The sequence below is a fragment of the Fusarium falciforme genome, chromosome 2 (assembly GCF_026873545.1).
Source record: "Fusarium falciforme chromosome 2, complete sequence".
NCBI classification, from domain to species: domain Eukaryota; kingdom Fungi; phylum Ascomycota; class Sordariomycetes; order Hypocreales; family Nectriaceae; genus Fusarium; species Fusarium falciforme.
Window position 1 is genome coordinate 2096975 of NC_070545.1, and position 13450 is coordinate 2110424.

Consider the following 13450-nt stretch of genomic DNA (forward strand, 5'->3'; position numbering starts at 1 on the left):
GAGGGGTCCTATTTCTTAGATCAGTCGGAATGAGCGACCAGCGGGTGTAATCATGATTGAAACTCACATTGTACTGATAAATCTTCTTGGAGAAGCCAAACTTGATTATGTGATTGGTTCATTTCGATCTATTCGATGTCGAACTTGTCATTCTGAATAGATCGAGGTAAACCGATGGTAAGGTAGGCTCGACATTGGTTTACTTAGACCTGCTCTGAAAGGCAAGTTCAACACCAAAAGCAAACCAGAGGGAACCGAAGTGAAGCAATGCATCTTTGTTTCAGGCGATTCCTACTGTCGGTATCGCCAGAGATGAGAGACGTGCTCACAATGGACACTCACGTGGTGTTTTGGCTATGTGATGCTGGTTGTTCACCGCCCGGCTTATCTCGGCGCTCTTCATCAGTAGGTTCGGCTTCTCAGTGTTCTTCGCAGTCGAAACGAACCCGGCTGTCCTCTAAGTTGTCTTCGAGGTGTTTTTTCGCAGCCGGGTTCGTCTTGGTAGTTATTGTGGATGGGTTCGGTTCACTTCGACCTGTTCAAAACGGTGAGTTCAACATCGAACAGATCGACGTGAACCAATCCTTCTTGGGTTTGTAGACATGGGAGGCTCCGGGATTTCTTGTAAATGTTTTTATTTTTGTGCGGGCACCGTTGGTGGTTGAGAATTGAAGACTTGGTGAGGTTCTGCAGGTTATGGTCGGAACCTTGAGGCCTCCACTAGGTACTTGAAGAAAAGGAGACTACGCGGATTTTGGGAATGGGGAGTGTTTCCCTTTAATGTTTCATCAGAGGTGGTTGAGGGAAGAAGAGTTCGCAAGAGGACCTAGGGCGCTGAGCTAGGCAGTGCCATGTCTATCAACTCATGTCATGCAGAAGAGGAGTGATGGCCCTCTCGACCACAACGCCAAACGGTTTCTTCCACTGTCGATCACACGGTATGCTATTGACTCTGCCTTGGGGCAATACGTAGGGGGAAGACTGGCCCGGGAAACAGGAGCCGTGTGCTTCAGCCAATCATGGACTTCAACTCGCCCAAGGAACTCTTGTTTGGATCGGATGCAACTCTGCTGTGTTTAATGACATAGCGTATCCCAAGTCCTCAGGACGGAAGATGGAAGGAAACAGGGTGACATCCAACATGCCTTGAATGAGCTCGGTCTCGAAATAGTGTCATGATTTTCTCTATATGTGAACCAATAAACGCCATGCACAGCCAACCACAACCTCTCCGCTGGAGCACCACCCTCGCAACTACTACTTCCTCCTCGATGGCCGGGCATTCTTGGCCCTCTTCCTCTCCTTCTCCTGTCTCGCCTTGCGAATGTCGTCGCGGCCCTTGAGCTCCTTCTTGCTGCCCATACCGTCGCGGAATCTTCCAATACGCTTCTCCCTCGCCTCGTCGACCCGCTTCTTGCGCACGCGGTAGTCGTCGCGGTGCTTGTCGGCCTCCTTGGGCGCCTTCTCCTGCTTGTGCTTGTACCGGGGTCCCGAGGGGAGCTGGGCGACAGTGTTGCCGCCGGTGCGCTCGACCTCGCCGACGTGCGGGAGCTTGCCCATGCGGTTGGCGCGCTTCCACTTGTCGAAGCGGCCGCTCTGGAAGCTGGCAGCGATCTTGACACCGCTCTCGCCTCGGATCATCTTGGCGCCCTTGGAGCCATCGTCGTCGTTCTCGCGTGACACGTACTTCTTGGACTTCTTGTCCCATCTCATCTTGGCCCGAGTTGGTGCTCCAAACGCCTTTGCGCTCTCGTCGTTGGTAAGGTCCATGGTCACGTCACGAGCTGCTTCAACGAAGCTTGAGCCTTGACCGCCAGACTGGACACCGTATCCGCGCTCCTCGGCGGCGTTGAACGTCCGTGGCGTGTATGACATGAAGACCTCCGAGTCTCGCCAATCCGTCTGTCCCTTTTTGGAATTATTGTTGGAGACGGTCACCTCCAAATCGTCATCCGAATCCTCCTCATCGTCCTCCATATCAACCTCTTCCTCTTCCTCTTCGTCAGAGTCGACATCCATTTGTGCACCGGATGGTACATCATCCAGACCATCAAAGTCGTCCTCCTCGTCCTTCTTCTCCTCTCGCCTTCTAGGTGTAATCCTCTTGCGTAGCTGCTTCATAACCTCGGCGGCTTCCGTTGTTGACTTGTCTCGGTGGCCAACTTCGAAGATTGTCTCCTGGGGTCTGAAACCACTGATTCTCGCCAGCATATCGGCTCGCGCCTGTTCGGCTCCGTCCACATCCTCTCCAAAGAGAGGGTGGAGCTGCGTCCATCCCTGGGATCCAACCAACTCCCTTGCTCGTTTAGCACTTTGGCTGGCAGCCGAGTTCCTTGTCTTCAGATACAACTTCTCTGCCTTTCCAGCAACACCCCGCAGTGCAGAAACATCATCGTTCTCGTGGAGAACCTTGTTGAACCATTCCACGTGAGTCTCTACCGAGTCTCGCTTCAATGCTCCCACAACCACATCGTCAGCAAATGAAGGGCTTGTGTTCTCTTGACCAACGACCAGCTTCTTGCCCAGAAACAGTTGCAGATCCAACAGGTAGGGAGCATCGGTGTCTCTCACGAGACTATAGCTCCAACCTCGCTGACCCGCTCGGGCAGTTCGACCAACTCGATGAACAAAGACCTTGGGCTGAGGAGGGAAATCAAAGTTGATGACGTTGGCAAGCACCGGGATATCAATACCACGCGCCGCAACATCAGTGACAACCAAGATGTTTGTCTTTCCTCGTCGGAAGTCTTCAACCTGCATACGTCTGGCAACTTGGTCGAGAGATCCGTAAACGTAGGAAACCGCAAAGCCTGCCTCAATGAGAAGATTTGCCAGATACTCGACGTGATGCTTGGTCGCTGTGAAAATGATTGTGGAGTGTTCTGTTGGCTTGCCGCTGCCACCCTCCGGTCCTCGTTTCCTCTTCTTGGACCCCTTTTCAGATTCCTTCTCTTTTGCGCCCTCTGGAACTCCAACCGGCATCTTGATCACATCGTGAAGAATGTGCAATAGAGAGCCCTCCTTTTCAGCACCCTTGACGGAGAAGAAAGCGCTTTCAAGGTCGGGGGAAACCTTGGTCTCAGCATCTAGTCGCACAAGGCTGGGGTCCTGCAAACCGGCGCGGGCAAATTCAACCAAGGATGCGGGCAGTGTCGCTGAGAAGAGTAGACTTTGTCTCGAAGGCGGCAGGGCGTGGAGAATCTCAGTAAGCTGGGCAGCGAAACCCATCTCGAACAGGCGATCGGCTTCATCGAACACGACATATTGAATCGAAGAGAGATCCAGTGACATCTCGACCTTCAGGTGAAGGAATCGACCAGGTGTAGCGATCACAATATCAGGATTGGCGGCCATGTATCCAAACTGCTCCTCGAGACTGTCACCACCAACCAGCAAAACACTCTTCAAGTCGGTTCCACGACCGAATTCCTTGACAACCTTCAAAGTCTGGATCGCAAGTTCTCGAGAGGGTGAGAGAATAAGAGCCCGTGTTCCGAATCTGGCGCTGTGGGCGCGCAATCGCTCGATCATGGGTATCACAAAGGCGGCAGTCTTTCCGGAACCTGTCCTCGCCATGCCCACCAGGTCTTTCCTGTCGAGGATCAAGGGGATGGATTTTCGCTGAATCGGGGTTGGAACCGAGAATCCTTTTCGTGTAATTGCCTTTAAAAGATTGCTGTTGAGGCCTGGGAAAGATTAGTACATAGCTTGCAGTTGACGCGCAAAACTCCTACCCATCGCCTGAAAGCCTCCACCCTTCTTCACTGTCCTTCCCTTGAGATTGGAAGCTTTTCGAAAGGAGGCCGCCTGTTGCAGGGCGATAAAGGCCTCGTCGCCGTCATCATTGCCAGGTTCGGGGCCGTTCAAGAGACCGTCAAAATCGAGGTCGAGGCCAGCGTCATTGCCGTTGGTACCATTGTCGCCGTCTCCGTCGCCGGGGTAGAGGGATCCGAGGATATCAACCTCGCCCTCCGAAGGGGTTGGTGAGGCTCCGCGGCGTGGCATGTTGACGCGCCTTAAGAAGCAATGTTGTAGAGGTTGTTCAAGTGTTAGCGGATGGTGAGAGCTTCCATGTCGACCAGCCAATATTTTTTTCTGGGTGCCTTATCTTATCTCGTGGGGTAGGTGGGTCCCTTCCCTCCGGCTTCGCCTGCCGCAACCAACACCCAAGCTGACCTACATTCCCATTCCCATTGTTCTTTCCTTTCGCTCTTTCAACCACAAATACTACATCGCATCAGACATCTCAGTATCAAAATGGCCGGCAAAGACTCAAAAGAAGACAAGGATGCGCTTGATGCTCTCGAGGCTGAGGCCAAGGAGTTTGACAAGGTTCGTTGCAAGAGGCGCATCGGCATCATGACCACCGCTAATCCAGCTCCAGGATGCAGAGATAGACCGAATTTTGAAGGCGTTTCGACTCGACGCGTAAGTACTGGCCTGACGCATGACTATCGATATACAATTAAGCTGAACATGACATAGCTACGCTGTATTAGATCTCCAGCCTGGTGTCCCCGACTCAGATATCAAAATCTGTTACCGCAAGAAGTCGCTACTCATCCATCCCGACAAGACAAAGAACCCATTAGCGCCCGACGCCTTCGACCGACTCAAGAAGGCACAGACAGAGCTCATGGATGAGAAGCATCGCGCACGGCTAGACGAGGCCATCGCGGACGCGCGCATGCTCCTCATTCGCGAGAACAAGTGGACTGTGGACAGCGAGGAGCTCAAGACGGACGAGTTCCGTCGCATGTGGCGCGACAAGTCTCGCGAGGTACTGATCGATAACGAGCACCGGCGTCGCCGTCAGATGAAGGCCCAGCTGCAGGAGGAGGGCCGCGAACAGCGCCGCGCCGACGCCGAGGTGGAGGACCGCAAGCGGAAGCGCCAGCACGAGCAGGACTGGGAGGCCACCCGGGATGAGCGGATCAGCAGCTGGCGACAATTTCAGAAGGGGCAATCTGGGGGCGAAAAGAAGAAGAAGAAGAAGCTCAAGCCTATCGGCTGAGGGCGATGAGAGGGGTTTTGCAATGGAGTTTTACGCGGACAACTATGCGATGGATGCCTGGTATGTGAGTTAAATGATGATATACAACGGTTTGGACTCTAATCAAGTCAGACAAGACCGGCCAACAGGCCATGCTCCTCGTCCCACTCAAAGAGGTTTGTTACGGTCTCCAAGGTGAGTATGAAGCTGTCAACGTGATGTCTCGGGCTCTAAATATCGTGGAATGACTTGTCCATGTTCGCGTAGCATTCACTCAAAGCAACCAGAGGACCACAGTCTTGTCCTTCAGTCATGCGACTACAATTTCATGAGGGGAGTGGCCTCCGATGGAGCTTTGAGCCCCCTCTTTCTATACTACAGGATTGGTATACAACAGATCTGGCAGATCTACATAGACGAGTCGTCGGGTTTTGTCATGACCTCCGCCGACGCCATACACAAATAATATCAACCTTTTTAACACCAGCAAATGCACTCCCCATCTAGTATGTCGTGGTCTTCCAATTCATATGATACAGGCCATTCATTACCTCGAGCTGCTGCCATCCGACTTCTTGTTCGGGTCCTCCTTTTTCTCACCCTCGGTGTCCTTGCCAAGTTCCTCTTGGTGCGCCGGGTTGTTGGTCAGCGTGTGCCACATCGACTTGAGGAAGCCCTCATTCTTGTGCGAGTCGGGGTTGTTGGGGTCAACACTTGGGTATGGTTAGTAGGTCGACGACGGCTTCCCTGCAGCGGGGACACTCACCTTGCAGAAGAGCCGACGTTCATCACACGCTTGGCCGTCTTATCTCCCATCTCATCTGCGAGCATTTCCACAATCGTTCGCTGGTTGGCGCTCAAGTACTTGGGCATGGTGACTCGGTATTCGACCTTGAGGTCGCCACTGCCACCACGTCGAGAACCAAGACGCTTCATGCCCATGCCGGTCAGGGTTATCTTGTCACCGGTGTTGGTACCAGTAGAAACCTTGACATTAACTGAGCCATCCAGCGTCGGGATCTCTACTTGGCCACCCAGCAGAGCGGTTGTGAGAGGGATGTTGGCGGTATAAAGAATATTCGATCCTTCTCGACGGAACTTGGGGTCCTTGGCGACACGCACAAAGACATATAGGTCTCCCTTCTGGGCGCGAACATTGGGGTCGGCAGTTCGGCCGGTAGCGGGAGCATCGCCGGCTCCGTCAACGCGGAGTCGCATGCCGTCCTCAATTCCAGCTGGGATATCCACGGTAATAGTCTTCTTCTCCCTCACCACGCCATTTCCTGAACATGTTCGGCATTCGGAGCCTCTGGGGATGGTCGAGCCGGTGCCTTCGCAGGTCCCGCAGGTGGACGCCATCTGGAAACCTCCCTGCATAAAGTGAACACGGGTTCCTGTTCCATTGCAAGCCTTACAAGCACCTCGCGAGGCGCCGGGCTTCATGCCGCTGCCTGTACATGTTCCGCATGTGCTGAGCGGGGTGAGGGAAATGGTCTTGCTTGTGCCCTTGGCGGCCTCCATAAAGGTGATGCTGGCTTGGACCTCAATGTTTTCGCCGACCAGGATCTCTTGTTGATAAGCTTGCTGTCGTCCACGGCGGCCGAATCCTTGCTGTCCCGTAAATGCCGAAAAGATATCCTCAAAGTTTACCCCACCACCGAAACCTCCCTGTGCTCCAAAACCACCAAATCCTCCTTGTCCACCGAAGCCGCCGAAACCAGAGAAGCCTCCAGCACCACCGAAGGGATCACCTCCGGGAGCTGCTCCTGCGTTGGGGTCGAAGCCGGCGGCACCGAATTGATCATATTGCTCACGCTTCTTAGGATCGGAGAGGATTTCGTATGAGGACTGGATCTCGGCGAACTTGTCCTTTGCGGTGGGGTCCTTATTCGTATCAGGGTGATATTTCTTTGCTAGGCCATAGTATGCCTTCTTAATCTCGGCGGCGGATGCGCTTTTGCTGACTCCGAGGGCCTGGTAGGGATCCTTTTGCTGGACCGAGTTTGTGGCGTGGAACAACTATTTACACAAGATCAGAAATGCCGGGCTGATCCATTGACGAGAATTACTCACCCGCTTGGTCGAGGGGACTCGGGTATCTCTCTTGAAGGATGACCGGTCCCGGGAACCGATGCGCAATGCCGCGGTATGCAACTGTGCGCCTTTGCTTAAGCACTGGATCTTGGAGGTGCAGAGATGGCTTTGCGCCAGGGCAGCGCGCGCGGGAGCGGCGGCCTTTGACAGAAGGCAGGGATTCATCTTGTACCACAGTGATTCATCTGCCCCGAAAACGAAGAAAATATCGAGGAGCAGAAATAAGAAAAGGGGGAAACGTTACAAGGCAAACTAGTACCTAGGAATAGCTTCGCCGTGCTTCCTCAAAAATCTTTGAAGTTCGAGGCTTCTCCCAACCGGGCTTGAGCCGAGCTTTTGGTGCCTCAGACATCCACCAAACTTCGTCATAGGGCCGACGCCGGATCACCTGCTTTGTAAGGTCGGCTAGTTATTGGCTGAGAGGCGATTGAATTCAGGAACAGGCGAAATGCCGATGCAAAGCCGATGGGGGATGTTCAACTTTCGCATCAATAAATACTAGAGGAGGTGAGGTAGAAATATTGCAGGCAAAAACACTATTTGTGCTGCTTGATCTATCCCCAAGCGCAGTCATTCTACAACTGACCATCTTCCAGCGGGTGACGATATCGGCCATGCTGAACAATCAAGAAAACTTATGCCGAAACTACCCCGAGGTATTCGCACCGTCACAAGCCGAGCGGCTCTTGGTAGTGGTGTCTTAATATTCAGTGGAATTGATTCACATCTGAGTAAACGGGTCTACTATTTACGAACCAATATTTTTGCTTGGCTCATGTTCTCTATTCTACCACGTAAGAACAGGTTTGAAACATGATCCAAGTGCAAGGCGCCGGCCCCGATGCTGGGGGCCACTGACCAGCGCTGACCAGCTGTAGCCAGCGATCAAAGCTCTCTACTTTAAGGTCGTCTTCAAGAAGTGGCCTACAGAATGACCTCTACAAGTTGATCAAGGTCCTCGGTCAACATCTATTTGTCTACTTCCAAAGCAAGATGGCACGCTTTAGACCCGGTATTTGTTGGTGTGTGCGGTCGTCAGGCGCAACCGGTCAGCTCAGGGATCTGGGCGCCTCGGACACTAAGCGCCCACAACACCAATTTGCTCTCGAAAACACAATCACCTTGTGCACTTTCTCTGTGAGCGAATATGTATGAGAGACTCAGGGGGGAAAGACAGTAGCATGTAGGCATAAAAAAACAACTCTGTTCCAGCTCGTCATGGTATCTGATGTAATTCGAAACCGCAATACCCATCTATAACCTGTGCATGCGACCAATGCAAACGTGCCTGTCTGCCTATGCAGCTTTGCGTAAAAAAATCAAAAGTCGTCCCGAAGCGACTGCGCTTGGTGATGCCATGGTCCAACGCCTAAAAACTCCGTTCCGATGTGTCCGTCCCTTGCTTGTAAAAGCCTTGCATGCAAAAATCCCTTATTTCGTCGTCGCCGTTGGGGCCGAGTACGGCTTCGAGATGCGGGTGGTGTCGTGGCGAATCTTGTAAATAAAGTCGACGATCACGTCGTTCTCTTGCACACCCATTCCGTTAAAATGCTTGCGCACGGCCAGAGCAAGCTTGTCCTTGCTCTGGCGACGAGCTTGCTGGCGTCGAACCATGGTTGGGGAATGGAGGCCAATTCCGTTCGGTTGCGAGAGAATCCATTGACGGTAGGGGTTCGAGAAGGAGCTCGGGGTGTTCAGGCGATGCTCGCGACGGTAAGCATGGAGGATGTCTCGCTCGAAGGTGGTCCATTGTAGCTGTAAGAAAATAAAACGAGTCAGTTCCATGATAATCAATAGACACGAAGTGAGCCGGCTGTGAGGGCTCAGGGAGGGGCTCCATGACACAGCCGGAGAGGATCATGGTGCGAGGACGGAGAGGGGTGACCAACACTAGGGGGAGAAGGCTCAGTAGCAGGCTGAGGAGGAGGAATGGCAGCAGCGTTTGTAACTTCGCGCAGATGAGAGTGATTCTGCTGGCTGGCGCCCCGACGCATCTTGGTCGAAGAGTGACCGTTGCCGCCCTTTTCCTTGGAATTGGGGCCGTCGGCTTTGGGGTCGTCGTGGTTTCGCGAGGATTTTGCTGGAGGCATGATGAAGGCTAGCTGCGCTGATGTGTGCGTAAATGTGTAAAACTCGTGCTAGACAGCAGACAAATAGATCGCAGAGAGCAGACGGTCACATAGCAGTACAGCTTCGATCGACGGTTTGTGGGAGGAGAAGGAGGAGGAGAAGTGGCCGGCGTCGGGGGGCGTGACCGTGAGCGAGGGCGTGGGTATGGGCAATTTTCGGGGATCTGGGGCGCGTGCTGGATTGATCGCCTACCGCCCACCGCCCGCACCAAGCTCCGACGTCACAGCATCTGGAAGAGAAAATCTCACCAGCCAGAGGCCAGAGTCAAGAGCATGAGTGGGGCCACTTCGCTCCCACGCTCCCTCGTGCCATCTTCCCCTTCGTCCATCATTCACCCAGGAAACCAGAAACGGTTAAAGGGACAGAAGGAATTTGGGGTCCAGAAGCGAAAAAAGAAGGGTCCGGCCCGGTGGTTCAACCGTCGGACAAGCCCGTGGAAGCTGCCAAAGGGGCGCTTCTCTTTGCTTTCTGGCGCAGATCGCCCCTATTCCGGCCTTTGTCGACAGTGAAAGCCATTCTGCAGGGCTAGATGAAAGAATCCTGCATCCCTCTAGCCTCAAAGAGGCGTGGAAAGGGGGATGGTTCCTTTTCTCGTTCTTATTTTGAGGCGTCAAGAATCGAACGGGCGATGTCGAAAAATAAGTAGGTAGATGGAGAAACCGTCCTCGTCATGTGGCCGCCCGGGCGGGAATACGGAGCGACGGCGTCTGTACTGCCGCTGCCAGGGACTGAATGCACCATCTGTTCCCAGCCACTTCTATCACCTGAACGGCTTTTCTTTCTGCCCCTCATGAACAATGTCGAAGTGAGGCAGTCTTGAATCTCTGTTCAAGAATTCGATACATGCTGCTCCATGAGATGAGGCATGAGATTGTGAGCCAAGAATTCCATCTCGTATTCGCCATGCGCTCTGAATCTGTAGAGGCTCGTGAGGTGCAAAGACGTTGGTTCATCGCTGTCTGTTCATGCTCTCCAAGGCAAGCTACCGTGATCACTTGTTTTCCAGGGTCCAGGGACTTTGCGTCCGAGATGCAGGAGAGGCAGCAAAGCTCGGAGCTTTCGGAACGGGAGAACGACGGGAGGGAGCGTGAGGACTCGAAATTCCGACATGGAATCAAAAAAGAGCGCGCTGATGAATAAGCACTCTTCATCAACGCATGGATATGGATGTTTCCAACTCCATCACGAGACCTCCATGTGACTGACAACACGCTCCAAGTTTCATCCCATCATGGCCTCCCACGCTCTGGTGGATCTCCTCCAGCAATAACCCCCACGATCCCCACGCTGCAAAGCTTCATTGCCGTGTGGGTCGGGAGCCGAGGCCAAGGAATCGCTGTGTGATATCTCCGATCCATCTTTTGTTAACTCTTTCGCAAAGCGCGGCCTTGAGCTTTTCCCACGCTTCGTCATCTTAGCCTCCTCTCGATCGCCGCCAATCTCAGCTGCGCCCAGCACTTGATGAAGATCCAGGGCCCAATTCTCCACTCCTGATCCGACGGGACGGGGCGCCCCAAAGCACATTTCCTTTTCGTCGACCTGCATCTTGTCCAAACCATGTGGCTTTGGAGAATTGCTTCTTCAAGGCCATGCTTCGGCAAATCATAAACCGTAGCACGCCGTTGATTACTTTGCCGGCGTCTGAGACTCGAGTTCGTCCTTCGCTGGCCTCTCTCTGGTAACGCCCTAAGCCTCCAGTGCCGCATTTCCACCCGATGGTTGGGTCGCCAACCTTGCCTAAAACACCTTACTATCCGGGCCACCGAGGAGTCTGGTCAAGCCTCTGCATGCTGGGATACAGACACGCTACTGCAACTCGCTCGATGCATAGATGGCCGCCGGCCCATCAGTCGACATTCGGTACATTGCGAGGGCATCTCCTGCGCCGATTGGGCAACGGCTCACAAGTGTCCTCGTAATCTCAACTCGACGATGAGGCTTTCCCCAACCTCATCTCGATGTAGGTACAAGTCAATCGGTGGACCACTGCTGACGGAGATTTTAGCATGCCACCGGTTCATGCAGGGATAACATCGTCCCTCGTCAACGAACAATATGGCGATCCATCCACTCGAAACATGTCCAACGTCCAAGTGGGAAATTCGTCACGGGGGTCATGGCACCATGTGCTTTGCCGCGGGCAAACACGCAACGTGCATGCGAAGGAAGCGGCAGCGAGTGACTGATTGCCATCTTCCCCAGACCCCAGACCCCAGAATCCAAGCCTTGGGTTCATTACGTCGGTATAACTATTTCGATGAGCCGACAAAATCTCAGTCTGTGTGTATATGATATCAGGGGCCCAATCAATCTCCAGCAGATAAGGATCAGTCGAAAAGGGTGCTGTGACCCAACTGCTGGCCCAGGAGGTAACAAATCAGGGTTCTTCGGATTATAATGGTCCTGAGTGCCTAAGAAATAGCTGCAGACGCGAGAGACGCAGCGTTCAGCAGGGCTGTCTGGGTACATCGCAAATCAACATTCCCAGCCAAACGTGCCGGCCGCTGTGGAGAAGCGAGAATCTGGGGGGGGCCACTCTAGCAGGCGACCTGCTGGCGCTAAGGCGATGAAAGGGTAGCGAGCTCTCAAATCCCACCATCTCTGCATCCACTCATGCCTAGTTTCTCTGGGCCTTCGATGGAACCGCTGGGTCAGCGGTTTAATGGGCTGTCTCGAAACAAGACTAGCAGCAAATGATATTGATTGGGCTGGCCTGACTATGTTAGTTAGTGCAGCCATAATAGTTACCGAACAACAGGTTGACCGATCTCGGTCTCGACGGGCAGACTCCGGCAGCCTGTCATCTAACTTGGTTGACACGTTGGTGTTCTAGCTCTCTGGTTGCCAGCCGGACCATCAGATCATCGTGGAGGCCAGTCCTGTGCCCCATGTCAGTTGGAACTCTCTATTTGCAGGGTCCAGGGGAACATGCTCGTCAGAAGTGACAATCCCTTGCAGTCTCCTCTCCTCCTCATTAACCATGCCGCTGGGCCTTGGCAAACCGCGTGAGCGTTGGGCGTTGGAGAAAATGGCGCACCCTGGCCGCCCAAGCCTCAGCCAGCACCCCACTAACTCAGCCGCCTGGAGCCTTGGCTGTCGTGGTGGTTGCTCCAGTTCCAGCTCGATGGACGACAGCCTCATTCTCTCGAATCCCTCTCGTAACAGAAAGCTCGAGGGCCATATCAGAGGCTGACGGCACGCTTGGGTCCAATTAGTAACTGCCCAGTTGTCAATCGCGGATGCGATTCGTTCGTCCAAGATCTCGATATTGGCTTGGCTCCATTGTGTGCTGCGCTGACGTCTATTGAGATCCCTCGGAGCACAATGACAGGTCCTCAGCAAGTGCATCCAACTTTGAACAATCCGAAGTAAGCCGGGCCAGGATGTGCCATCGCAAGATTTTCTCGAAGAGCACGGCGGTTCCGATGTCGTTCACCGCAAGCCACTTCAGCTTGGATGGAGCATTGTTTCCAGCCTTGCTCGGCGAAGCATTGCCAGATGCCCTTTCTGAGTCTTGGTGCAGATCAGCGATCGACCAAACCACACCGATGACCGAGGGGACGCTGGGAGGCATGGCATGCTACCACACCTGGTTCATAAATGCAGGGCCTTGACCTGGGGTTGCGGTGCCGACATATGGATCACGCATTTGCATGATACCTGATGGCTGCAACCAGCCGTATTCTGTTCTGTTGAGCGCAAAGACCTCGAGGTACGGTGGCGGCTCGCTGTCATGGAGCATCATCACGCATGGCGAGCCGCTCATGTGGTGGATGTCTCAGTCCCCCAGTACCGGTACCGGCGTGCCCATGGCGGTGGTCATTTACAGTTGCTTTGATAGATCCATGTTTGGTTTGCTTGCTTTGTCCAGGGCTCTCTTCGGGCACTTTGACACACGACCAAGCGCCAGATTGCCGATGAACCTGGTTCATGCCAAATGGCACTTCAAGGGGCTATATGAACGCCTTAACTCAGTCCCGAACGTATTACTAGATGCGTCCGTCTCCGTGGAGGCGCCGGCGTCATCAACAATCCCAGGAGTCCGTATGTGGTCCGTCCGTATGCCGCGTCTCCACCCCGAGGACCCGGGGGGAGGGTACAGATGGGCGCGCCACTGCTCATGCCACGGACAACGAGCTGCTGATGCTGATGAAAAGCCAGCAGCCAGCCTAGAGCGGGCCGCTGACTAGCAGCCCATCACGCGAGGACCGGTGCTGTGCGGCGACGTGACAG

General features: G+C 53.9%; 4 protein-coding genes across 4 annotated transcripts; 1 reads left to right on the forward strand and 3 right to left on the reverse strand.

Annotated features, from left to right (window-relative positions):
• Positions 1 to 1257: 1257 nt before the first annotated feature.
• NCS54_00260500 (ATP-dependent RNA helicase DBP10) lies at positions 1258 to 4005 on the reverse strand (the record flags this gene model as incomplete). Its single annotated transcript, XM_053148201.1, has 2 exons — positions 1258 to 3686; positions 3735 to 4005. 2 exons carry the CDS (start codon positions 4003 to 4005, stop codon positions 1258 to 1260), a joined length of 2700 nt encoding a protein of 899 aa, XP_053004176.1.
• Positions 4006 to 4257: 252 nt separating this feature from the next.
• Positions 4258 to 5014, forward strand: NCS54_00260600 (J domain-containing protein; the record flags this gene model as incomplete). Its single annotated transcript, XM_053148202.1, has 3 exons — positions 4258 to 4332; positions 4385 to 4428; positions 4486 to 5014. 3 exons carry the CDS (start codon positions 4258 to 4260, stop codon positions 5012 to 5014), a joined length of 648 nt encoding a protein of 215 aa, XP_053004177.1.
• A 526-nt stretch (positions 5015 to 5540) lies between these two features.
• On the reverse strand, positions 5541 to 7252 carry NCS54_00260700 (Hypothetical protein; the record flags this gene model as incomplete). The annotated part of the gene is made up of 3 exons (XM_053148203.1): positions 5541 to 5706; positions 5760 to 7012; positions 7067 to 7252. The coding sequence occupies 3 exons, from the start codon at positions 7250 to 7252 to the stop codon at positions 5541 to 5543; spliced, it is 1605 nt and encodes a 534-aa protein (XP_053004178.1).
• A 1266-nt stretch (positions 7253 to 8518) lies between these two features.
• NCS54_00260800 (SAP30-Sin3-bdg domain-containing protein) lies at positions 8519 to 9177 on the reverse strand (the record flags this gene model as incomplete). Its single annotated transcript, XM_053148204.1, has 2 exons — positions 8519 to 8842; positions 8977 to 9177. 2 exons carry the CDS (start codon positions 9175 to 9177, stop codon positions 8519 to 8521), a joined length of 525 nt encoding a protein of 174 aa, XP_053004179.1.
• Between the last annotated feature and the right edge of the window lie 4273 nt (positions 9178 to 13450).